The sequence below is a fragment of the Cololabis saira genome, chromosome 7 (assembly GCF_033807715.1).
Source record: "Cololabis saira isolate AMF1-May2022 chromosome 7, fColSai1.1, whole genome shotgun sequence".
In the NCBI taxonomy this organism is placed as follows: Eukaryota; Metazoa; Chordata; class Actinopteri; order Beloniformes; family Belonidae; genus Cololabis; species Cololabis saira.
Window position 1 is genome coordinate 14,362,275 of NC_084593.1, and position 26,685 is coordinate 14,388,959.

At 41.1% G+C, this 26,685-nt stretch overlaps 2 protein-coding genes and 1 long non-coding RNA gene across 3 annotated transcripts; all 3 read left to right on the top strand.

Moving 5' to 3' along the window:
• The first annotated feature begins 1,821 nt into the window (after positions 1 to 1,821).
• LOC133446779 (uncharacterized) lies at positions 1,822 to 10,775 on the top strand. The gene is made up of 6 exons (XM_061724853.1): positions 1,822 to 1,885; positions 2,001 to 2,345; positions 2,457 to 2,801; positions 4,154 to 4,273; positions 5,922 to 5,986; positions 10,437 to 10,775. Exons 1-6 carry the CDS (start codon positions 1,843 to 1,845, stop codon positions 10,551 to 10,553), a joined length of 1,035 nt encoding a protein of 344 aa, XP_061580837.1. The 5' UTR covers positions 1,822 to 1,842; the 3' UTR covers positions 10,554 to 10,775.
• A 2,694-nt stretch (positions 10,776 to 13,469) lies between these two features.
• LOC133446780 (uncharacterized) lies at positions 13,470 to 15,015 on the top strand. The gene is made up of 3 exons (XM_061724854.1): positions 13,470 to 13,543; positions 13,680 to 14,024; positions 14,135 to 15,015. The coding sequence occupies exons 1-3, from the start codon at positions 13,501 to 13,503 to the stop codon at positions 14,665 to 14,667; spliced, it is 921 nt and encodes a 306-aa protein (XP_061580838.1). The 5' UTR covers positions 13,470 to 13,500; the 3' UTR covers positions 14,668 to 15,015.
• Positions 15,016 to 16,447: 1,432 nt separating this feature from the next.
• On the top strand, positions 16,448 to 22,107 carry LOC133446781 (uncharacterized). The gene is made up of 3 exons (XR_009782880.1): positions 16,448 to 16,634; positions 18,481 to 18,545; positions 21,569 to 22,107. It is a non-coding gene; the product is annotated as an uncharacterized LOC133446781 (long non-coding RNA).
• Positions 22,108 to 26,685: the final 4,578 nt, after the last annotated feature.

The window sequence follows — 26,685 nt, forward strand, 5'->3', positions numbered from 1 at the left end:
ACAAATGCACGCGACGGGGACAGGAGTTTTCCGGCAGTACGCGCTGGTGCTCATGGGAAATGTAGTGTTCCTACTGGTAAAGCCCTACCGCTTTTGTCCAAAGGAGCCGCCAAACTCAACAAAAGCTGAAAGTTACATTGTGCTGCTTTAAAGGAGACCTATTATGGCATTTAATGTATATTTTAAACAGGCCTTGAATGTCTTAAAAACAATCAAAAGCTTGTTTTTTCTACATAAATCAGAAATTCAGCCTCTGGGCCATGTCTTTAGATTTACCGCTTCTAGCCTCCTTTTCTGTGCTGGATTCTGAGGGGAGGGGGGGCTATGATAATGAGGCTCTGCGCTGATTGGCTTCCTGAATGACGTGTAGCAGGGGAGGGAACAAAGCCTCGCTCCGGGCAGAAGAGCAGCGGCTCCGTACACAAAGCGTGTCCCATGCGATGCGATCGAACTTCAGTGACGAAATCAATTCCATTGCTTTATTTTCTATTGGACTGTCCTAACTGGCCGCGAGTTTAACAGTGTGGACAGAGAGATGTCACGCAGCTCGACGCGATAGTCGGATGCTGGGATCTTAAAGCCTGAATTACGGTTCTGCGTTAAATCGACGCGTACTCTACGCCGTAGGCTCTGTGTTGGTGTAACGCGGAACCATAAATCAGCCTTTAGTTACCTCGTCTTCACACAGGAAGATTTAATTGAATTCTAAACAGGTACACCACAGTTATTTACTCCGATTCATCATTTCATTTCTTATGTTACAAGACAAATGAATCATGTTAACTGTAAAGAAATCACAACACTGAATGTTCACAAATTAACTTTATTGTTAAAAAAAAATAACATAAGTTGTATATAAATAACATTTATGCACTATTGCTGGCTCAAGGAAGGGCTGTGCATCTTCTGAAGGTGTCGTTGAACAGCTTCAGGTGCATTGCTTGGAAGATCTGAAACCATAAACAGAAATAAATGTATTACGGTACTAATAGAGCTCCGTAACACGGAGTAACACCGGAGCTGAGCTAAATACTTAGCCCATGCAAAGATCATACTTGTAAACAAATATAAATAACATAAAAAATGAACGTCGCTTACCGCTGACTCGTGTGCAGTTGCCGGGTCCGTACTGTTGGAACTGATCCTTTTATGAGGGTAAGTGTCGATGCAAAACCTCATTTTAACTGTCCCTCGTTGAAACAGCCACCGCTTCTAAACACTGGCGGACGCTCCGGCTGGCTGAGTTAGTTGTGGGCGTGGTTTCAGCGAGCAGAGGAGACCGAGGCGTGGTTTGCATTTTGCTTACGTAACGCAAATGCACAAATCTGAACGGCTCGTAGAAGCCACATCACACTGGATGGCTCATCCGGGCACCTGTACAGAGACTGCAGAATTTGGTTGCTTTCCTCTTTCTCTGAGTTGTCAGGGTGAGGGGAGACCACTTTATATATGTTAAAGCAAGAAAAAACGTGTTTTTCATAATAGGTCCCCTTTAAGTAAAATTTTAAAATATGAACCATTGTTTGTTTCATGCTCGATGAATTACTTTAATAAAAAAAGGAGAAAAAAAAGGTAATTTCTGAAATTCTATCTCATGTTAAAAGATCCATTTTGTTTCTGGTCATAATGATGAAATATTACATTAAAATTATCAGTGGTTTTAAAAAAAAGCCGTCTTTGCCTTCATTCTATACAAAATGGGCTACAGCTATGCAAAATCATAGGAAGTGTATTTTCTGTGATTCAGCCAATCACCATGATTTCCACTTCCCACTTCTTGTGTGTACAATTTCCATCTGAGTGGGAAGACATCAGTTGTGCAAGAGAGGGTGATGTGCCACAATGGTCGGAGGACTGACTGCTGTTATACTTCTAAGTACACTGCGTGAGTTCACTTCTTTTGTACCATCTGTGATTTAAGTTTAATCAACACAAAACTTTGGCTTGTCTTGTAACTTTTTTTATTGTTTGTATCTCTCTTTTTAAAAACATTTTTTTAGATGTGATTCGGACCCTCAAGGTTCCTCACCAGACCTCTTTGACTGAGACTAAACTCGGTGATAATGTGACTTTATCATGTAGACCGTCTGACTCTGAACGATCGCTCTTTTATTGGTACAAAATGAACTTCGGACACATGATCCAAAGAGTTTTGATGGGCAGTTTTAACAAACTAACTCTTGAAGCACAGTTTCAAAACTCAAGATATGATGTCAAAAAAGTGGGGAATGGTTACGCTCTTGAGATAAAGAATGTCAGCAAAGACGACGAAGCAACATACTTCTGTCAAGTAGGAGCAGCGTACACGATGGAATTCATCAATGTCACATTTCTGGCTGTGAATGGTAAACTACTGTATATATCCATTTTAATCCATTCACAAGATCTGTGTCAATATAAACATACACAAACTTGTCTAATTCATGCCTTTTCTGTGTATTTCTTTACTTAAACAGAACCTAAACAAATGCATCAAGATGTAAATGTGAGACAAAGTTCAGATGTGGAGTTCGTCTCACTGGGCACCGCAGTGAAGCTGCACTGTTCTCTTCTTTCAAAGAACAACGCACATGTAAATCAGTGCCCAGATGAAAACAGAGTTTACTGGTACAGAGCTGGTTCAGAATCACATCCAGGAGCAATTTACAAAAGCAGATCCACCTGTGACGATCCGGCCGGAGGGAGCTGTTTCTACCACCTGTCCAAAGCTATAAACAAATCCTCGGACGCTGGGACTTACTATTGTGCGGTGCTCACATGTGGAGAGATCCTGTTTGGTAAAGGAACTAAAGTGGAGATAAGTATGTATAAGATATTTTCCATACACACACATAAACTAGGGAAAAGTGTTAGACACTCCTACACCCGTCTCATCCATCTTATTTTTCATGCTCCTTTTTAAATACAAACAGAAAATACAGTGAATGTAAGAAGTGGACTGAATACTAGCTATTTTTATTAATAATTTGCATCAATCATAGCAAATGATCAACTTCCAAGATATTTATGTGGTTTTACCAACATGGCAAGCAGTGAAATCAACCTCACAACCAAGCACAGATTTATTTCTTTTCAAGGACAAATGTAGATATTTGCAATAATATTAATCAGGAATCCTTTTTATTTAGCTTTTAAAGAGCCAGGGTCCTGTATCTTGCAGAACACCATAATAATAACTTTGCTAAAAGAAAGAAAGCAAGGGTGGCTAGGACCTTTGCACATTACTATAATTTTAAGTTACAGCCCTATGAAGTGTTAAATAGTCAATACAGTGAAAGAAAAGCAGCAATTGAGTGTTTCAAAGAAATCAAGATAGAAACTAGTGTAGTTCACACTGTACTGCAGAAGTGATCATTTTCAGGTATAAGTGTGGGCGCTACTCTTTAACTCTGTTTTTCCACTGTCCTTCTGTGTCTGCACCCCTATGCATTCTTGCGATTTCCTGCTGTGCTGTCTGTAACATCAAAGCTACTTCTTCAAATGCTTTTTTTTATGATGTTGCCACAGTTAACCATTGTGTCTGTGTCTCTCTTCTCTCTGTTCTCCAATATCTCTTTCTGTTTTCTCTTTTCCTGCTCTGCCCAGCTGGTCTTCAGCAGGAGATTCCCCTTATGATCCAGGTCCTGCTCCAGGTTTCTTCCCTCCTAAAGGGGAGTTTTCCTTGCCACTGTTTGGCTTAATGTTTTTCTCCCACTAGGGGAGATTTTACGTGCCACTGTTTATGTTATGTTTAAGTAATAATTGCTCTGGGGTCATGGTCTGGTCTCCTAGAGACAACATCTGTTGTAATAGATGCTATATAAATAAAATTGAATTGAATTGCTAAACTTGAACACTTAACAGTACACTTGCATTTGCAGTGCAATACAGCTGGTTGTAACATGGAAATGGCAAAAATAGCAAATAACTCTGAATTCCAACAACTTTTTGACACTTTCTTCAGGTGAAGTTATATATGATTGGGCTGAATATGCAAAAAAGATTTTTCAGATACAAGTTTAGCAAGGTCAAAAACAGAGCATCCACATGCACTGTTACATGTCAATGATGCTAACTATATGTATGAAACTTGACGTGGAAAACTACAATTAATTACTTCAAAGGAAATTATATATTGAAGTATTTGTCTTTTTGGGATATTTTCTGATTCCAGAATCGGATCTGCAGCTGATGGTGATCATTCTCGGGGCACTGCTGGCCTGCTCTGTACTTGTGAATATAACTTTGATTCTTGCCAGAAGAAAGCAGAAGCCAGTTTGTGACCACTGCAAAGGTAGGTTCATTATGTACACAATATATGGCGTCCGTATTAATGGTGCCATCGGTGTAAACCGGAGTCAAGTCTCTCGTCTGATTTATGTCTGACCTGGCAATAAAGCTTTTCTGATTCTGATTCTGATATTTACAACTCGGAAAGGCATTACAAAGAACTTGCTTGATGTTTTTAATAGTGCTTAAAAATTAAAAAAAAATTAGGATCAATCTAATTAATCTCTTTTTTAATCGCACATAAAAATTTCAGAGAAATGCCCTCAACTTAAGGTGTTTTCCTTTAAATTCATTGCATTATTGTGGCAGATCAATCAATTGATATATAACAAAAAAAATGGCTTTATAAAGTAATTTATTCCCGATTGAACAGATCAGATTGAACCGATGCAGTCCTAGCCATTTACATCCACTTGGCAGGAACATTCACCAGCCACTCTGTTGCAGACGTGCTCTCCTCCAGTCTAGTTTGGGGAAGAGCGTTGCTGTGGTAACATCGTTGCTGCTAACGTTAGCTGTGGCTGTGGCTGCGCTTGCGACTGCGTGCTTTGCGTTTATGTGGCTAGACTTGAGCTGCTTCGGTGGAAAGCAAATTCCTTTCCACAAAAAAAAACACAAATAACTCTAGCTTTATCAATGGTGTCGTCGGGGCGTTTTAGAAAAGTAAATTCCCCTCACTGGGCTGACAATTTTCACATGCTCCTGCATTTTCACCTCTCTTCTCCGCTACTCACCCCCCACATGACTGTCCAGCTACAATGGGAGTCTAACACTCCCACACACAGTGACAGCCAATCAGTGTTCACTTCAAGGTGTGACTCACCGTTGTTTTCCACCATTTCACAATAAAGGCAACTCGCAAACAGAAAACGTAAAGTTAGAGATCAAAAAATAGATTAAGCGATTAAAAGATATAAAGCGCTAAATATGCCTGTAATTAATTAATTGCAATTTACGCGCTAATTTGACACCCCTAGTTTTGAAGTATCCATTGGCTCTATAAGACCTCTGTGTGTCTTGTGATATCAGATGTCGGGTTATTAGCAGCAGATCATCAAGGGGCATCCTATGCCCTTCATTTTGGTTAATATTTGCAGACTCAGAGAAAAACACCTTTTTTATGATCTTATTGAGGAACTAGAGGTGACAAGGCAAGAAATTAAGAGAAATAAAATCTTCTTCACATGCTGCTTTCCAAAAAATGAATGGGTGCATTCCTTGATGGATACGCACGTTTGCACAGGTTCACTCAGTTGGACGGCTCAATGTTACAGCCAGAAGACAGAGATGTTAGAGTTTGGGTCTCTGCAGATAAATACAGTAAAAGTGGTCTTTAGTCTAGTCTTAATATAGCCAGGGAGTAACAGCATCCCTGGGATGTTCATCATCACCATCCACAGCAAGTTTTTGGATGGAAATGTTTGAGACAGGTGAGAGATACACAATCAGACAGATTGTGATAAATGATTAATAATTTAACAACTTGCATCAAAACCTCCCAGAATGCCCACTTTTACAGTTTATAGATATTTACTGCAAAGGGCCAAAAAGTGTGTCAACTTTGGAAAAGGTTCTTATTCCTGCGCTAAATAAGATATGAAAAGACTGCAATAACATGATTTTGTAATGACTGTTTGTTTTTATAAAAACAGGAGAAGTACCAGCTTCCCAAAAGGTTCTGCAGGATGGCTCAGCTGTGGATCATCAAAGTCATGTGGTAAATATGATCACATTTATGAATACATTTAAATTATTATGATATATCTGGGAATTTTACACACAAAAACACCACACGTCACAGAGTGAAGGGGGATTTTTAAACTTTTCCACTTTTTAAATGTTATTTTTGTTACTGTGATTATATAAAAAACTAAAAAAGGATGAACCTAAAGAAATGAATGAAGAAATCCTCAGAACTCTATTAATTAATTCTTTATATTGGGGACTAAGCATGTTCACCTATAAGCCCCTTTTTAATGACACTTTTCTGTCGGTAAAGTATAATGTTGCAGATTTGTTTTCTTGAGGAGATTGGGGCGGATTATTGGGTCAATAAAATGTTAAACATAAATCCTGAGATGCTTTTGTTTACTGTTAGACAAAAATCTGAATTTGTGCGATTTTCTAAAAGGCCACAAGTGCTCACCTTATTGATGCGCTATTCTTATCCCTCAAAGGGTCTGATAATAATCAAGGGTCTGATAATAATCTGGGCCAGTTTTATGAGCATTTTTGTCAGTCTGATGGACGCATCAGTTGTGGTGATCTACGTATGCCACGTACGGCACTGCTAAAAGATTTCACCTTGCACACTCACCTGATAGCCCAATACTGTTAGTCTCCATCAAATGAACCTTTGTTGCAAATCTTTTGTAGACTGTTACAAATAAAGGGAATGCTGCACGAGTCCAGGGACGGATGCTTCCTCTGAAATTGTAAAAACAAGTCTGTGTTTAGGAGTGGGTGGGATTGTGTCTGGCTATTTGTTTCACATTTGTGCTCAATCTTGTGATGGAGTAGCCAGTCCAGGATGTACCCAACCACTAACCCAACAACAGTTGTGATGGGCACCCAATGTCCTAACGTAAACCTGAACAGGATTGAAGTAGGTCTAGTGGGGCAGCATAGCTAAGCTATTGTGCATTTTGTGATACAAGCAACAAATTTGGCACAAATGTACATTGACATATGGCGAACATTTTCAGATATTTAGCCACTCGGAATTCTCTCTTCATGTCCGCCATATTGGAATTAAAAATGGCCGCCATTTAAAATCTACATTTGCGCTTATCTGTGGATCTAAAATTGCTATTGACTCGATTCTGGTGCCAAAATGTATGTTTTGGGGGACAAGGAATCCAATGGTAACAATATGCATTGCATATTTTTTACCACTGAGCCGCCATCTTGGATTTCAAAATGGCCGCCTTTTAAAATCTACATTTGCGATAACCTTTGGGTTCAGTCTAAATGTATGATTTGGGGGGTTGGGGGCAAGGAACCCAATTGTAACAAGCTGCATGCATATCTTTATTAATTTTGCTGCCATATTGTATTTCAAATTGGCCGCCACTTGAAATCTACATGTGATTATCTCTAAAAAGTCAAATGCATTTATTGACTCGATTCATATATGTTATGGGGGACAAAATTCTAATAATAACAGAATACATTGCATATTTTTACCTATGAACCGCCACTTTGGATTTCAAAATAGGTGCTTCTCAATCTTTCTTTATCTGAGGATCTAATGATTTGATTCTGGTGGTGGGGTGGTGGTAATGGTACACTCTTAAAAATTCCGTGTAAGATGACCCGGAAAATAATCAGTTGGGGCCAAACTCCATTTCGGGTAAAAATGACACAGAATAAGGTATAATAAATATGACCATTTCTGGGTCAGATCTGACCTGTTCTGTGTAAAAATCTAACTCTATTCCGAGTCATTTTTTATCCAGAATGGAGTTTGGCCCCAACTGATCCTTTTCGGAGTCTGACACGGAACCTTTAAGAGTGTAGTGATACAGAACTGCTTGGCCGTCTCAGTGGTGGTGACATGGTCGCGTTGGACGCCCAGTATCACCTGCAGTGCTTGATAGGACTTTACAACCGCGTGAGATCTCACCAATCAACAGGACCACAGGACTCAGACCAAGAGAGATCAATGTCGGCAGTAGTCTTCGCTGAACTCGTCCTCTACATTGAAGAAACAAGACAAGATGAGGAGACAGCACCAGTATTTAGATTGGCCGATCTTGTCCACCTATATCAGTCGAGAATGGAGCAGCTTGGAGTGCAGCTCGATACAAGAGTCCACTCCACACGACTAAAACAGAGACTGCTATCTCAGTTTCCTGACATGCGAGCACACACCAAGGGGAGAGACATATTGATGGCATTTGAAGAAGATCTGGGTGCTGCTCTTTACAAAGCTTGCGAACTGGACAGTGATAGTGATGCAGTCCATCTTGCATGTGCTGCACACATTGTTCGCCGTCATATATTCGGAGAAGCCAAGCCCTTTACAGGATTCCCTGAAGGGTGTCAAGAAGAATCTGTGCCACCGTTGCTGCTTGCACTAGTCAACATGATTCTCGAGGGACCCAGCATCAAGGACCAGACAAAAGACACTAACCCTGCAGCAATTACCGCAGCCCAGATACTGAAGTTCAACAGCGTCAAACACAAGCAAACTCGTGGCACGTCATCGTCCACCTGTGTCAGACACAGTGTTGCACAAGAGACCCCAATTCCAACATACATAGGGATGATGTTGCATGCACATACACGTAAGAAAGAATTAGTCGACAGACTTCCACACCTTGGCTTAAGCATCTCGTATGACAGAGTGCTCCAGCTCTCAGCACAGATGGGCAACCGTGTCTGCAAACAGTTTTATAGAGAACAAGTGGTCTGCCCTCTAAATTTGCGTGGCGAAGTGTTTACAACTGCTGCTGTAGACAACATAGACCATAACCCCAGTGCAACAACATCAAAAGACTCCTTCCATGGTACATCCTTCTTACACTGGTGAAGGAGTGAATCGGAGTATCGTCGTTGCCGGAGAATCTGGAGATGCACGGTCCAAGACTGTCGTCCCCTTGCCGCACTATTATACTGACGTACCCCCCGTCACTAGCAGCATCAAGGGGTCGCCTGTCACAGCTGCTAGAGTAGAGTCATTGGCCAGAGGAAACTTCCAACAGCAGACTCATGAAGAATACCAATGGCTAGACAATGTAAAAAAGGTCCTAGAAGATAAAACTGGTACAGTAGACAATGAAAACACATCTTGGGCTGCTATCACACATATAACTCAGGTGTCAGCCGTTTTGAAATTCAATATGTTGGCTGATTTATAAAGATACACAATGCAGATTATAACCATCGGATTCCTTTCCTCCCAAAACATACATTTGGACACCAGAATCGAGTCAATAGCAGCATTAGACCCAAAGATAATCGAAAATGTAAATTTCAATCAACGGCCATTTTGAAATCCAATATGGCGGCTCATTGGTACAAAATATGCGATGCAGATTGTTTCCATTAGATTTCTTGCCCCCAAAAACATACATTTAGACACAAGAATCGAGTCAATAGCAGCATTAGACCCAAAGATAATTGAAAATATAGATTTCAGATGGCGGCCATTTTGAATTCCAATATGGTGGACATGAAGGGAGAATTCCGAGTGGCTCAATATCTGAAAATGTTTGCCATATATCAATGTACATTTGTGCCAAATTTTATGCTTGTATCACAAAATGCACAATCCTTTTGAAATTTTTAGCTAAACCGCCCCACTAGTCTGGAAAAGGAATGAACAAGGTTTTACCAGTTGTATATTCAGTGACAGTGATACATATAATGGATTACGTCAACATTCCTTCATTTATTTTCTATATTTAAAGTTGTTAAAGGCTGTAAGAGCCTATTCCAGTGTTTACGTTAGCGTTTACAAGACACAGCACCTTTAGTTTCAGCAAACTGCATCATAGCCTACATTAAAGGAGCATGAGGCAGGATTGAGGCAGAACTTATGAAAAAAATTCGTATACGTTTTAAGTTTTCTAGTAATAATGTCAGATGAAGCGTTCCAAACCAAAAAGAATGAGCCCTCTCTGTTCTCCGTTGCCTTGAACAGGCTGTGTGCTGCAAAATGTGCTGCAATTCGGGCCCAAATTTCCCGCGCTGGGCTGCGGATGTGACGTCACATGACGCTGCATGCGCGTTCTCCCCGTTCTCCCGTGCCGGCTTCACTGTTGGCTGCAGTACCCCCGACGGCCGTCGTGGCGAAGGGTGGCGCTAGAGAGTCTCATTTCTTAAAAGGAGCCTCATGCTCCTTTAATATTTCAAATGTATAATAGCCGGAGCAAATTTATTTTCAGTTGGCAGTATTGACAATTTTATCGCCCTCAGTGTGAGCTGAAATGCCATATTTGAGGTCAACTGGAGTGACAGGGATGCATAGAAGTAAAGCTTAAACCAGGTCAACAGTTCAATGAATCTGAATATTGGCAGCTGAATCTTCAAGGAGTTTGGAGTTCATGCTGTCTGCATTTACATTCTTTTTTTTTTTTTTACCAAGCATTAGGTTCAGTAGTTTTATTGGACTTAAAGTCCACAGTCTTCAGATCATTTTAACGTAGAACCTTATTTTACAGGATGCTGATGAAGATGGAATAAACTATGTAGCCCTGGACTTCCCCTCGAGAAAAGCTAAAAGATGGAAAAATAACCGGGAGTCATCAGAAGACTGTACATATTCAAGTATGAAATAATACAATCAGTAAAGAGCAGTTCCCTAGAATAGGGAGCGATATACAGTTACTATATCTATTTACTGTAATATAGCATTGTGATATAGGTTAACAGGCAGCATTGAATTATTAATTTAATAATTAAATGTTTGTGTTTATCTTATGTACATTTTTCAATTATTTCATCTCTGACTGATGCTCATATATCTAAAACATTTTATTAAAAGTGAATATTCCAATAAAGTCTTTGTGTGTTTGTGTGTGTGTTATTGAGATGAAAAAACAGTTTGACACACCCAGAAATAATTATTCACCATAGTTTCTTTTTCACGTTGTAGAGGAGCTGCAGAAAAAAGTTGGAACAAGTTAAAGAAAGGGGGATGTTCATATGCAGACTCACTTCATTTATTTCTTTACAGACATAACAAACTGAAAATATTCCACACCTCCAAAACACAATATATATGTTTGTATGAAAATGTATATATTTATAATGTGTGTGTGTTTGTGCGTGCGTGTATATGTGTGGAAAGATAGATTTCAATTATCTGCAAATTGGTGTTTTTTTAAATGATTATTTTGTGTTTATATGACATCTACCATAAAACTGCAGAGGCGCTTGGGAATCAGGGGCCAGAGCCAGCACTCGGCCATCCAAGCTGCATCAGAGGCAGCAGAGAAAAGCAGCCAGTGGATTTGGAAGAAGAGGAATGATCCTCTCTTGGCCCCAGAGTAGCAGGCCAGGGGTTTGCAGTTAACTAGATTTGGCTCAGGGAATTGGAAGCTCCTGTCATGCAGAGCCCCTTAGGACATCTGTCATTAACAATGAAGAGGAATAAGCCTCTTACAGAATCACTATGTCTTGAAGACAATACTTAACACTGTGTTATCTATTCTGTGCAGTGTGTGTGTATTTAAATCTTATGGAGCCCCCTTTTTACCCTAAAAGCTGTAGAGCCATCCCTAAACAGAGCCATTCTTGTTTATCAGATATTAACTCTGATGCTGCAACCTGAACAGGTGAATGCAGATATGATTACTCTCTCCACAACAGACTTAAGGATGATACATCTTGCTGCAGATGCTGAGGGACCTTCCTCCCGAGGTAAAGCCTGCTCAGTTCCTTCTCGTACAAGATCAGTGTTGCGTTTCCTGTCCAGTCTATTGTCCAGGTGAACACCAACATTTCTGTATTGCTCCACCTACACACCACTCAGGAAGGAGACGGGGTCTGTGTCCCAGATATGAACATGTTTTGTTACGAAATGTGCAAACTAACTCCAGAACAAAAGCTAAAGGCCTTGTGAAGATGCTGGATGAAGCTGGTAAAGAGTCGTTATCCACAGTGAAGCCAGTCCTGCACTGACATGGGCTGAAAGGCCACTCGGTGTGAAAGAAGCCATTACTCCTAAAGAAACAAAATAAAAGCCAGATTACAGTTTTCAAAAACACACCAAGACAAAGACCTTAACTTCTGGAGACATGGCCACATGACATGTGGTCTAATGAAACTGGAATGGAGCTGTTTGGCCATAATGACCAATGTTACATTTGGAGGAAAAAGGGGGGAAGCTTGTACACCTGAGAACACCATACCAACTGTGAAGCACAGAGATGGCAGCATCATGTTGTGGGGCTGTTTTGTTCCAGCAGCAACTGGAGCTCTTCATAAAATAGGCGGCATCATAAAGAAATAACTTTACATGGAAATATTAAGGCGACATCTCAAGACATCACCCAGGAAGCCAACACTTGGCCTTGGGTTTTCCAAATGGATAACGACCCTAATCATACTGCCAAAATAGTTCAAAAGTGGCTTGAAGACAACAACGTCAATATCTTGGAGCAGCCATCACAAAGCCCTGATCTGAATCCCATCTGTGGGCAGATCTAAAAAGGCGTGTGCGAGCGAGTCAACCGACAAACCTGACTCAGTTACACCAGTTCTGTCAGAAGCTGGTGGAAGGTTACCCAAAACATCTGACCCAAGTCATGCAGTTCAAAGGCAATGCTACTAAATAGTAAAGAAATGTAGGAGCTTCCAAACCCACAACATCATCATCTGGGCTTCCCCACATTATTTAAAGACTTAGTACTTTTTGTGTATGTAAAATTCTTTAAGAAATTCTCTCATTATTATTGTGGCATTTAGCAAAATGAAATAATGTTGGTAATCCTGAATGACCTGAAGCAGAAGAACTTTGATTTAACTTCAGACAATGAGACAAAAAATGTTATGTGTCTTTTTGCACAGTGTATGTACTTCTGGTTTAAACTGTATGTGAATGGAGAGAGAGATTTTGTGTATGTCCTGCACTGCAGTCATTTAGAAGGGGGGCTTGTAATGTGAGTTAGCCATGATTAGTGCGCACTCAGGGCGGTGCAGAGATGTACGAGATTCAACACACTACTCAGCCCAAAGGACAGGCAGCAGATATGCCCCATCCCAAAATAAGCCACAGTGCAAAAAAAAATAAAAACAAGATTCCTGATATTTTAAAGCAACTTAACAAAAAACAAGCCCAAATCTCTTATAATAAGCGAACTTGGCAACTATAATTAAACTGTAAATTTGACCAGATGCTTAGTTCACCTCTTTAGTCTTAAAGTAACGAGGAAATGAAAAAAACCTTAATTAACTTATTTTCAGTCAACTGTTCAAAAATATTTGAGCCCCTAAATCTGAAGATATTTTGCTTAAAATAGTTGTAATTCTAAAATGTATATAATATATTATATTATATATTATATGGATATTTCTGGACCTAACTGCATATATAGAATATATTCAACAAAACTGCAGTCTACTTTAATTCTGTGAAAATGGGTCATGCCCACACAGAATTATAGGAGGTGCATTTTCTGTGTTTTAGCCAATCACCACTTTTATAACTTTGAACATATTGCGATTACATGTTCCACCTGAGCGGAAAGACATCAGTTGTGCAAGAGAGGGGGACGTGACACAATGGTCGGAGGACTGACTGCTGTTATACTTCTAAGTATATTGCGTGAGTTTGCTTCTTTTGTAGTATCAGAGTAAAATTACTAAAAGGTTTTAACACCATATAAACTTTATCTTGTCGTGTGGTAACCTTTTCATTGTTTGTATCTCTCTCCCTTTCGTCTACATATATATATTTTCAGATATGATTCGGACCCTCAAGGTTCCTCACCAGACCTCTTTGACTGAGACTAAACTTGGTGATGATGTGACTTTATTATGTAGACCGTCTGACTCTATTCGACAGCTCTTTTATTGGTACAAAATGAACTTCGGACACATGATCCAAAGAATTTTGATGGGCAGTTTTAACAAATTAACTTTTGAAGTGCAGTTTCAAAACTCAAGATATGATGTCAAAAAAGTGGGGAATGGTTATGCTCTCGAGATAAAGAATGTCAGCAAAGACGACGAAGCAACATACTTCTGTCAAGTAGGAGCAGCGTACACGATGGAATTCATCAATGTCACATTTCTGGCTGTGAATGGTAAACTACTGTATATCCATTTTAATCCATTCACAAGACCTGTGTCAATACAAACATACACAAACTTGTCTAATTCATTCCTTTTCCATGTATTTTTTTTACTCAAACAGAACCTAAACAAATGCATCAAGCTGTAAATGTGAGACACAGTTTAGATACGGAGTCCGTCCCACTGGGCACGGCAGTGAAGCTGCACTGTTCTCTTCTTTCAAAGAACAACGCACATGTAAATCAGTGCCCAGATGAAAACAGAGTTTACTGGTACAGAGCTGGTTCAGAATCTCATCCAGGAGCAATTTACCAAAGCAGAGCCACCTGTGACGATCCGGCCGGAGGGAGCTGTTTCTACCACCTGTCCAAAGCTATAAACAAATCCTCGGATGCTGGGACTTACTATTGTGCGCTGCTCACATGTGGAGAGATCCTGTTTGGTGGAGGAACTAAAGTGGAGATAAGTATGTTTTTGACCATGATGTATACTATAGTTGAAAATTACCCTAATTCAGTTAATTTTGTTTCTCTGGCCTTCAGTGTTTTTTTTTTTTTTTTTTTTACATTTCCTTCTGGGGTCTATGTTACATTGAATTATATAACATGTTTCTCTTGTGACATGGCTAAATTTGAGCATTTGCACTTGCGGTAAAATGCAGTAGATTGCAATATAAAAATGCCAAAAATAGTCAAAATAATTTTAATAAAACAACTTTTTTGAAACCTTCTTTTGTTGTAATTATCCTGCTTGATTGCACCACCATTCTTTCAAGCCCTTATGAGGAACATCAGCAATTCCGACATCTTTCCCAATAATGTTGCTTAATAAATCCTTAAAGGATGCACTAAGAACAAGGAATATTTCTACCAGCTGTGATGATAATGCATCCAAAAGTAACGGATACAAGCTGCTACTCAGGTCAATACAGAACATCTGTTAAAGGGATCATAATTGTAAATAACGCTAACTTACTTTATTAAATTTACTAAGACCCAAACACACATTGGCCGGGTTTCCCAGATCAGTTAAGTAGTTCTTAACAGCGAAAGACTTCTTTCAAACCTTCTTAAGGAGCCTGTGAAAGAAAATCGCGTTTCCCAGAGTTGCTCTTAGCTTAAGTATCTCTTTCATTAAGAAGGAAATGAAAGATGCTGCTGACCCAGTCTTTACAACCATCTTAGTGAACAAAGACTCACAGATCCAGCCGCGTCAGGCAAATCAATATCACACCAAGCAATGAGATATTAAAACAATGCACCCCGCACAAATTTTGATCTATTTTATACTTTAGATTTATATTGTTTAGCATTTATTGGTGACAGCAAAGGAAAAAAAAAAGAAAAATAAGGAATAACAAGTGTGTTCCTGTATATGCTTTATGCTTTACGCACAAATAAAACGATCATCATGAATATCATTTATTAGATAATTTGGCTGCTATACAGCATGTTCTCGCTGCAAATCAACCGCGTCGCCGTGCGCGAAGCAGAACTGTTTTTATGAACGCATTCGTGCGTCAGCACTTCAGTCCCCTGGACGTGCTGTCGGACCGGCTGTCCAGGCAGCCGGGACACCGATCCTCCTGCCCGAGCACTTATATGTGATGACAGGGAAGCAGCAGCTGAAAGAACGGGATCCTTTGATGAATCGTTCATTACAGTCTCAAATATAATCAATGGTGTCGGTTTATATTAAAGAATATTTTTGCCCAGAAGAGAAAAGAGCGAAGACAACGACCCATAACTATTTTCTTCTCTTGAAAAAACCCACCTGCCGACTCGCGCTGTATACAGCGCGAGTCGGGATGCATCATTCAGAAAAGGAGGAATACGTGCGAGGCGGGGATGATCTCTGCAATCTGAAGCCCTCTATAATTGTAAAAAGAATTTCACTTATCACGGGTTCTTTTTGGAACATAACCCCTGCGAAAAACCAGGGTTTGCTGTAATTCCACGTTGCGATTTGCGAAACTCGCCTTCTCTTGGCTCATGTTTTTGAACGCACACACACGCCCACCCCGTTTACTCCCGGTCTCCGTGTGTGGGGAAAAAAAGCCTCACTGTAGCCAGAAATAACGGAGTAACGCACCGTTTGGATGAAAAAGGGTCATTGAATTATATTTATCATCTTAATTTTTTATTATAACGCACAGGCAGCAGTGAATTAGTGCGTTAGGCAGCAGTGCTGCGTGTGAAAATGCGCTGATAGTGGTCGGTGATCGATTTGCCTGGCATCGATTGATTTGGTTTCAGAACCGGACAGCTGCTCCAAAGAGCGTCTGAAAGAGCGAAACTAAAGGACGGTGTTAAGAAGTCATCTGGGAAACACCCGTATCTTAGGGTTCTCTCTTAGTTCAAACCTTCTTTGAACCTCTCTTAAATCCTTAAGAGAGGTTGGATCTGGGAAACCCGGCCATTAACATTTGAAGTTGTAGAAATCTTCTATTGATTAGTTCGAAGCAAAAAATGATGATGCAACATTTGTCTTTTTTTTGGGATATTCTCTGATTCCAGGAAGAAAAGTGGACCCACTTGTGATCATTCTTGGGGTATTGTTGGCCTGCTGCATACTTGTGAATATCTTTTTGATAAGAAGGCCAGTTTGTGAGCACTGCAAAGGTAGGTTCATTGTGTACACACTATCTGGCATGACAAGGACCTTGCTTAATATAAAGTCCCCCTTGTGTTGCATAAATTCCTCCAACTCAACCAAGCATGGTCTTTATGGATGTCTGAAGGTTGTACCAGACATGAAGATATTAACTACAAAGCAGTAAACAAGAAAAATGTAATCTTCCTTACATTTTTTCATACCCATATATCAAAATTAAAGGAAAAATTCCAGTGACATTTATGGTATTGTTTAGTTCAGTTAGCCAAGGAGGTTGATTGCATTATATTTAAGCTTGAGATTCCCTAGAATGTACATTTACCAATTTCAAAACTTTTTGGATGTAAATGTGCAAGAGATAAAAACAATTTTAACGTAGAAACTAGCTCTTTGCAAAGTTTGAACTGCATATTTTTCAACATGTGCATAAGAATAACCCCAGGTTTCTTTTCAGCATGGTCGCCAGCTGACCTAACCCTGCGTTCACACTGAAAGCGTCACGGGAGTCATAGGCGTCTGGCTGCCATTCATTGTCTATGAAAACCGGGCGTCGAGAGGCGGCGGGACCGGCGGGAGCGGCAGGAGCGTCGGGCGCGGCGCGTCAATTTGAAAGTTGAAAAATCTGAACTTTATGCAAATGAGTAGCGGCGACGCCGAGGCGTCGTCCAATCACAGACCGGGATTCCCGAAGCGAGAAGCCTCAATGCTGATTGTACTTTCATGTAGACACAAACGTACACTGATTCACATGCGTACAGGAGCAGAGCTGTGCACTAACAAACTTATTTTATCAGGAATTAATCTATTTCATCCTGCCGTTTTTACCTGAACTGCTCATGTGAAACAATAACTGATGGGTGAGGAACTGGATGGTCCCAACGATTTTATTTGCTACATTGATCCAACGAAAAATAATTAAAACCCGTGCTTATTAATCACAAAACACAGGTTAAACATCATGACTAAATCCGCTCCGACCCGGTGTGTCAGTGTTCACCGCACAGACTGCAGCTTTGCCTGAATTATGGTGCGGTGCGGTGTGCGTCGCCGCGTACCCTACGCCGTAGGCTCTGCGTTGGTGTGACGCGGAACCATAAATCAGCCTAGGCGGATTTATGGTTCACCGGGCTCTGGCGGACGGCGGTTGATATTGATCCGCGGACCAAACTTGTTAAGGAGCATCAAACTCACTCTTATCTACGCGGAAATAACACTAAGATATAAAGAAGGCGTCCCAAAGTGTGATCTATGGTGAAATAGGAAACTGAAGATGTGTAGGCTGTTCCCACTGTTCCCTTCAGTTCTGCAGCGCAGCTTTAGCCCCGCCCACCCCCGCCCCGCTGCAGGCACTGATGCTTTCAGTGTGAATGCACCAAGCGGCGAGATGCTGGCGTCGGGACTCCCGTGACGCTTTCACTGTGAACGAGGGGTTAAGTCAAAACGGCTGACTTCAGATTGTTTTCATTAAAGAGAACATTTGCCGTAGCCTTGTGTCATCAAGTAGGGCAGTTTTGGACTTCTTGTGCCTCCTATATGTCTGAACTGTTCCTGTCCTGTTAAAGTCTCCAAGTTGATAGTAACGATAGTAGGTTTAAAATTTAATAGATTTTGTTGAATGAATTTACATTACCTTGTTGTGATTTGCCGCTATACAAGTAAAGTGAATTGAGCTGAAATTAATTAAAACTTTTAAAGACCACAAGCGAACAAAGCGCCTTTTCCAGATGGTAGCTAGACATACCTGCAAATCAAATTTAAATAAGGTAGCAGTACATCTAGATGTATAGGCTAGCACTGTCTAACAACAATTTTTAAAAGCACTAGAATCACTAGACTTATTGTCTTCATTGACAGGAGAAGTGAGAGCTTCCAGTAATACTCAACAGGACGGATCAGCTGCGGATCAACCAATAAGTGGGGTAAATACAACCTTAACATGAAATTGATAACTAAACTGGAATCTCTATATCCAAGCATTTTACATTTGTTATGACTCCTATTGACAATGAAGATGAGTAAACTCGTAGTTTTAAGAGAGAAATTAAAGCTGCAAGCAGCGATGAACGGGCCCTCGCACTCACGGCCACCGCCCCCCATAAGCATATCAGAAATGACACCACCCACGACTTCCTATGTCAAATCATTCACAAGTTATAGCAGAAAAAAGGGACAACCAATCAGAAGAAGGGGCGGGGCTAATTCAGGCCAATGAAGTTCAAGGACTCCATACAGAATCTGATGACACCACCCACGACTGTCTATGTCAAACCATTCAAAAGTTATAGCAGAAAATCGGGACAACAAATCAGAAGAAGGGGCGGGGCTAATTAAGGCTAAAGAAGCTCAAGGACTTAATACAGAGTCCAATGACACCACCCACAAATCTCTATGTCAAACCATTCAAAAGTTATGGCAGATAAAAGTATTCTAGGGGGCGCTGTTGAGCCGTTAGGCAACGCCCATTAATGCAAACCATGAAATATCAAATTTATCGCCAAGTCTGGCTTGCATGCAAAATTTGGTGACTTTTGGAGACTTATCAAATATGGACCAATCACATGAAGGGGGGGCGCGCCTTTTGGCGTCTAGCGTCGCCACGGTAACACTTTTGAAAGAGAAAAGTAATGCGTGGTGTCGCAGGATGTAGACGCACATTTTGATGTATAACACATCTGGGTGCACGTTACGGTTCGGACTGAATTAACTGCCGAAGGAATGGCATAAATTTCGCCAAAATGACACAATTTATTCAAAATGGCCGACATCCTGTTCGGTTTCGGCCATGGCTCCAAGAGACTTTTCTTTAAGTTGTTCCATAATACAGGTGTGTAGCGATTTTCGTGCATGTACGTCAAACCGTATTGTGGGGCTTGAGGCACAAAGTTTTCAAGGGGGCGCTGTTGAGCCATTTTGCCATGCCCATTAATGCAAACCATGAAATATCAAATTTATCGCCAGGCCTGTCTTAGATGCCAAATTTGGTGCCTTTTGGGGAACTATCAAATATGGACCAATCAGATGAAGGGGGGGTGCGCTTGTTGGCGACTAGCGTCGCCACGGTAACACTTTTCAAAGAGAAAAGTAATGCGTGTAGTCGCAGGATGGAGACACACATTTTGATGTATAACACATCTGGGTTCACAATACGGTTCGGGCTGAATTAACTCTCGAAGGAATGGCATATATTGCTCCAAAATTACGCAATTAATTCAGAATGTTCAAAATGGCTGACTTCCTGTTCGGTTTCGGCCATGGCGCCAAGAGACTTTTCTTTTAGTTGCGACATGATACAGGAGTGTACCAATTTTCGTTCATGTACGTCAAACCGTATTATGGGGCTTGAGGCGCAAAGTTTTTTATGTCTGAACCAACCAGATGAAGGGTGGGCGCGCTTTTTGGCGTCTAGCCTCGCCACGGTAACGCTTTTGAAAGAGAAAAGTAATGCGTGGTGTCGGAGGATGGAGACGAACATTTTGATGTATAACACACCTCGGTGCACGTTACGGTTCGGGCTGAATTAACTGCCGAAGGAATGGCATAAATTGCGCCAAAGTGACACGATTAATTCAAAATGGCCGACTTCCTGTTCGGTTTCGGCCATGACGCCAAGAGACTTTTCTTTAAGTTGTCCCATGATACAGGTGTGTAGCGATTTTCGTGCATGTACGTCAAACCGTATTGTGGGGCTTGAGGCACAAAGTTTTCCGGGGGGCGCTGTTGAGCCATTTTGCCACGCCCATTAATGCAAACCATGAAAGATCAAATTTATCGCCAGGCCTGGCTTGCATGCCAAATTTGGTGCCTTTTGGGGAACTATCAAATATGGACCAATCAGATGAAGGGGGGGTCCGCTTGTTGGCGTCTAGCGTCGCCACGGTAACACTTTTGAAAGAGAAAAGTAATGCGCGTAGTCGCAGGATGGAGACGCACATTTTGATGTATAACACATCTGGGTTAACGATACGGTTCGGGCTGAATTAACTCTCGAAGGAATGGCATATATTGCTCCAAAATTACGCAATTAATTCAGAATGTTCAAAATGGCTGACTTCCTGTTCGGTTTCGGCCATGGCGCCAAGAGACTTTTCTTTTAGTTGCGACATGATACAGGAGTGTACCAATTTTCGTTCATGTACGTCAAACCGTATTATGGGGCTTGAGGCGCAAAGTTTTTTCTGTCTGAACCAACCAGATGAAGGGTGGCCGCGCTTTTTGGCGTCTAGCATCGCCACGGTAACGCTTTTGAAAGAGAAAAGTAATGCGTGTAGTCGGAGGATGGAGACGCACATTTTGATGTATAACACACTTGGGTGCACGTTACGGTTCGGGCTGAATTAACTTTCGAAGGAATGGCATAAATTTCGCCAAAATGACACAACTAATTCAAAATGGCCGACTTCCTGTTCGGTTTCGGGCATGACGCCAAGAGACTTTTCTTTCGGTTGCGCCATGATACAGGTGTGTACCGATTTTCGTGCGTGTACGACATACCGCATTCTGGGGCTTGAGGCACAAAGTTTTCAAGGGGGCGCTGTTGAGCCATTTTGCCACGCCCATTAATGCAAACCATTAAATATCAAATTTTTCGCCAGGCCTGACTTGCATGCAAAATTTGGTGACTTTTTGGGCACGTTTAGGGGGGCAAAAAGGCCTTCCTTTTGTCAGAAGAAAAAGAAAGAAAGAAAGAAAGAAAGAAAGAAAAAATTCCTACAGATACAATAGGGCCTTCGCACTGAAGGTGCTCGGGCCCTAATAAGAAGGTTAGAGCACGCAGAGTGGAGTACAAAGAAATATATAAAATAGAGCAATCAGATCTCAGCAGGGGGTTTTCCAGGTTCTGCTACATTTGGGCCATCTGTAGAACGTATAGCATTTTGTTAATACTGTTTAATTATTGTTTTGTGATATTACATTACTAATGCTCAATTTTATTATTTCACAGGATGGTGATGAACTCGGAATACATTTTGAATCACTGAACCTCCACTCAAGAAAAGCTAAAAGATGGATGAATAACAAGGAGTTTTCAGAATGTATATATTTCAGGACAAAGACGGACAATCAGTAAAGACAACTGAGCAACTGAGAAGTGCATACGGACAAATTACCATGGTACTGTATGTTCACATAAAGCATTACCATTTTCTGAGGTTGTTTGAGCAGGATATAGTCTAGTCAGTGTATGCCAATATAATATTAGTTTTTATGTATTTTTTCTTGTGTGGCTGATCTTAACAGCCCCCCAAAAAGGGTGTATTAAGAACAAATCAATCAAACTTTGTTGTAGAACAGCTGATGTTGAATTGATCAAGTGGCTGCATCGCCCCTGCTAATTTGATGCAAACAGGAAGTGGCTTTAGATTGACTTGACTGGCCTTGCTCCAAATTCAAGTTAATCTGCATTGACCCTTTTTGTTAAAATGTCCAACTTTTCATCATAAATAAACATATTTACAGCTTGCTTCAAACATGATGTTGGTCTCCATAGCTAGATTTTACATGCATTAAAATTATTTTTTTCTTTTTCCTTTTTTTTTGTACCACACCAGATATATAAAACACCACATTCTGGGTCTGGACTTCTTAGCTTCAATGAAAGACATAGCAGAGCATAATTTCTTATTAAAAAAGGAGTTTTGGAGTGCTTTAATTGTACATGCAGACTACCAAGACCAGTGGTGGAGCGTGGGTCTCAGCACAGAGGGGGCGGAGCATTCTCGATGGGCCCTTATGATAGTCATTTTAACGTTCAACAACACCTCATCCTACCCATCAAACAACATTTATTCTCATGCCTGACAGCTATCAATCACATGGTGCTGAAAACTCAGATAGTCACGGACTGACTCAGTTCCATTTTTGATACAGCTTAAATACAAAAAAAACATAATTGGTCTAAAATTACACAATCTATTCAGATAGATATAGACACAGCAGTCTATAACATTTCTGAGCTCTATAATAGAGAATAGACTCGGCGGTCTAGTTGACAACAACACAAACATTCAAATAAAGTTTAGCGCTCATCTCCTTCATGGCAGCAAACTTGCCGAGTCTGCAAATTGGCTGTAACTGTTACAGACAATCAGCGTTGACTCACAGCCCCGATGCGTTCAGGACAGTTGTAAAGTAAGAATTAGCCTACACTGGCCGCACAATGCACATTTTATCGTTATTATAGCATACAATTTACGATTATAGATGAACGTATCACACAAAACGGGGCCGTATCATTGGGCCCTATGAGCTTGTGGGCCTGGTGGCGACCGCCCCCTAACCCCCCCTCTGGCTCTGTAACCCCCCTCTGGCTACTGACCTAGACTGAGGTGGCCTGCAAGGGTCCGAGGACAAAGCTCAGTTAAGCAGCAGGGCACTTATGCTAACATTGGCTAAACAAAGTCTGCTGACACTAGCCCCTTTTACATGGGCGAATATCCTGTGTTAAACGTGCAGATCTAGCGTGTCGCATGCCCCTTTTAAATTGACGGATGCGGGGGGGCGTTTTGAGCTGCCCCGCTAATAACTCGCCTCCAAGGGTAACTGCGGGTCAGGTCTAATGTAAACAACTGGGTCGTGGGAGGGATTTGTTGATCACTTAACCTGAGTACAACCAACCAGGGAGGTTTTTTTTATAATGTATTATCGTTTTATAAAACAAAGGCAACAGCTGATGAGAGTAACAGCAGCAGGACGTCACAGGTAGGATCTATGTTTACAACATGAGTACCTGCGGATACAAGAAGATCCGCGAGCTACTCGGCCTCGGAGCCGAGGACGAAATAAACTGCGTATATCCAGAACCATGAAGGATCCATTGTTTGAACAAGTGGCAACGAAAATGACAAACTGGGGTTTGCAAGAAGCAAACTCTGCCAAAAAACACTCATCCCAATGTTTATTCATTCTCGTTTTGAAAATGACGTTACCCTGTTGATTATCACTGTCACTTTCCTGTGTGTGTTCCCTCCTCTCTCTATACCAGTGATTCTTAACCATAGGGCCGCGGCCCACACTTGGGCCGCGAGCGCCATCTAGTGGACCGCCAAAACAAATTCAGTTTTGTACATGTGGGCCGCGAGGGCCGCGGGACTGCATAGCAACTCCCGACCAAATGAGGAGAAGAAGACCCTGAGCTAGCTGTACGTGTAATAGTAAGAGAAATGGTGTGTCTTTACAGAGAAAATTCTTCATTTTGCACAGAGTAGGTTTAGATCCGCCAGGATTAGGGATCGATTAATTGGGTCTGCGCCCAGAGTAAGCGAGCGCGGCGTGATCACCCGGAGGTCGGCTGAGGCTGCCGCTCGGGCGGTGGGCTCCGTCGTTACTGCTGAAGGATGGTAGATGTAGATGCGTGGGCTGTCGTGTCTGCTGGACTGGACTGTTCGGGCTTTCGAAAAAGCATCGGAAAGTAACTGCTGCAGCGCGACCAGAGAGCTGCGGTGCGGGCTGTGCCCGTCGCAGCTGATCAGGCTCGGATGAACCCGACACACTGAGTCCTGACAACTTATTAATGTAAATAACTTTAAGTAAAATCAAACTAAGTTTTGTCCTCGCTGTATTTTTAAATATGCAACCCGGAATGGACAAATTCATCCTGTTCAGTCTTCCCACTGGGACAAAACCAGTGTCTCATACGTTCAGAGACCGTGGCGTTCAAAGTGCAAAAGTGAAACGCCACTGAAACAAAACACAAAGTTTTTCATCAAACATATTCACTCAATTCTGAACTGAAGTCACAGAAAATAAACTGACCATTTTAAAACATGTTTGGGTCCACATACAGCTGTGAAGCAGCTTTCTCCACAATGAACATAATTAAAACTAAATATCGTTTCAGGCTCATCAATGAGCACCTTCACATGTGCATGAGAACCTGACACCATCCAGCCCAGATTTAAAGTCCTGGCAGGAGAAATTAGAGCTCAGTTCTCTCACTGAACAACAGAAAGTGGGGGCATAAGATTATAAGAGGGGAAGAAAGAAAAACTGCAAAACTGTTAAATTGTTAAGATGTGTTTATATTAATTTAGTATAAAAATGTGTTGAGACAATTAACAAAGAAAAGGGGGAATTCAAACTGCTGGTAGAGAAATAAAATAAGATAGCATTTGAAAAATAAAATAAAATCTACTTTATTTTTAAGAGAAAAAAATATGTTTAATTCAAGTTAAACATGTTAATTGGCAAATATGTACTTTTTTAATATAACAGTCAGATGCAGATGTTGATACAACTATGAGGCTACTTGAATATACACACACACACACACACACATATATATATATATATATATATATATATATAATGATGTTCTGGACCTTCGCTTGAGTAAATTTTCTCTAAATGGACCTCTTAAAGTTTTAGTTGAATACCCCTGCTATACAGTGTTTATATTTAATGGGCCCCGGGCCACTCGGTACTGAAAAAATTGGGCCCCAAGGTCAGAAAGGTTAAGAACCCCTGCTCTATACCCATTTCCCGTCCACCTACCTTACCACCTTAAAAAAAAAAAATCATGTTACATGTTTTTTTGTTACACATTTTATCAATATTTATAGAGTATCATCATGACTGGACCGAAGAGCACTTGGCAGCAATGTCGACTACAATGTACAAATGACAAATGAGCCTGTTCACATATTTCATCCCCGTATTTATTTTAGCTGTTAAAGGCTCATGTGTCTGGCATGGGGGTGGCCCACCATCCCCAGAATCCACGCCAGCTCACCCTTGATATAAATTAAGGGAGGCCTGTTTTAGAAGGGATCCAGGGGGGAACAGCCACTGACTTTCCCACCCATAGAAACTGGCCTCTTCATAGATGGTACATCATTCCACTTCTAAATATGCAGCATAATCACACATTTCTGTACTATGATATGGACGGACTAACCGACTAACAATAATCCAGTGAGTATTATTCAAAGGCATATAGACTTCTGGCAACTGTCCACACTAGGTTAATATGAGTTTAGTTAATCATGGAATGACTGAAATAAATTAATCAATTCAAAAAAATTAAATGTGGGCGGGGAAGGGTATGAAGATGTGCATTGCCAAATACATTCTTCTGTCAGGGGCGCCTCCAAAAGGTTTTCATAGGGGGGGCCAGATGGGGCCACTTAAATTCTTGGGGTGGAGACCAAAACTAAAAGCCATCATTACAGGATTTTATTATACTGTTGTAGTATATGGGCTCCAAAATACTTAAAAAACGCCTACTGATATACTTAGGTTTATTGTGTTACATTTAATGTTACTAAAGGTCTAACGTGCATAGACTAATAGTACTACTCTGAGTGATGGCAGATCAGGAGCGGCTTCCTGGGCCTGGCTGGCTGTGCATTTGGCCCAAATGATTTGGGATGAAACGCATAACTGACGATAGAATCTATGTGACTGGCAAGTGTTTTTTTTTTTTTTTTTTAAATTGAGGCAAGTGGGGTAGCCAGCAAATTTGTAGGGGGGGGCCGTGGCCACCCCTGGCCACCCCCTAGTGACGCCACTGCCTTCTGGTGGTGTGGCAAATAATGGCTTTGCTAAGATTCTCGGCATCCCCGACTGCATGTAGGACCACTTGCAAAATATCTGAGCCCAACACAGATCATCCGTGTAACAGTGAGGGCGTGGCCTACGCTCAGTGCGGTGCTCAATTTTGGGACCCAGTTGGTAGCGGATGGCATCCCATGAAAAGCGGTAGTGCTCATCAAGGTAATTGTCCGGAATGGCCAACGGGTCGGACCTGTTCCTGAAACAGTCCATCTCGTCAGAAAGCCCTTCTCAATTTAAATGCCTAATCATCGACAACGTCATTGAAAAATTGGCATGCCATTGTGAAGAACGACACGTCTCTGGAGCTAGTTATATGACTTGACTTGATTGACAATGTTCTTGCTTATTCATCAATAATTTCTCTAATCCCCTCAACACATTCGATCTATTAGTCTATCTACTAGTCTAGTCTACCTTTCTGACAACATGATCAAACAGTAACAATGCCCACATGTGTAATTATTACATTGATAGTGATAACCATCATAATATTAAAATAATACTTGA

Excerpts from the sequence above, each read along its gene's own strand:
- LOC133446779 (XM_061724853.1), top strand. The coding sequence starts at position 1,843 with ATGGTCGGAGGACTGACTGCTGTTATACTTCTAAGTACACTGC. Across the intron at positions 2,802-4,153 it reads AGGAACTAAAGTGGAGATAA|AATCGGATCTGCAGCTGATG; the intron begins GTATGTATAAGA and ends TTCTGATTCCAG. Across the intron at positions 5,987-10,436 it reads TGGATCATCAAAGTCATGTG|GATGCTGATGAAGATGGAAT; the intron begins GTAAATATGATC and ends CTTATTTTACAG.
- LOC133446780 (XM_061724854.1), top strand. The coding sequence starts at position 13,501 with ATGGTCGGAGGACTGACTGCTGTTATACTTCTAAGTATATTGC. Across the intron at positions 13,544-13,679 it reads TATACTTCTAAGTATATTGC|ATATGATTCGGACCCTCAAG; the intron begins GTGAGTTTGCTT and ends ATATATTTTCAG. Across the intron at positions 14,025-14,134 it reads CACATTTCTGGCTGTGAATG|AACCTAAACAAATGCATCAA; the intron begins GTAAACTACTGT and ends TTACTCAAACAG.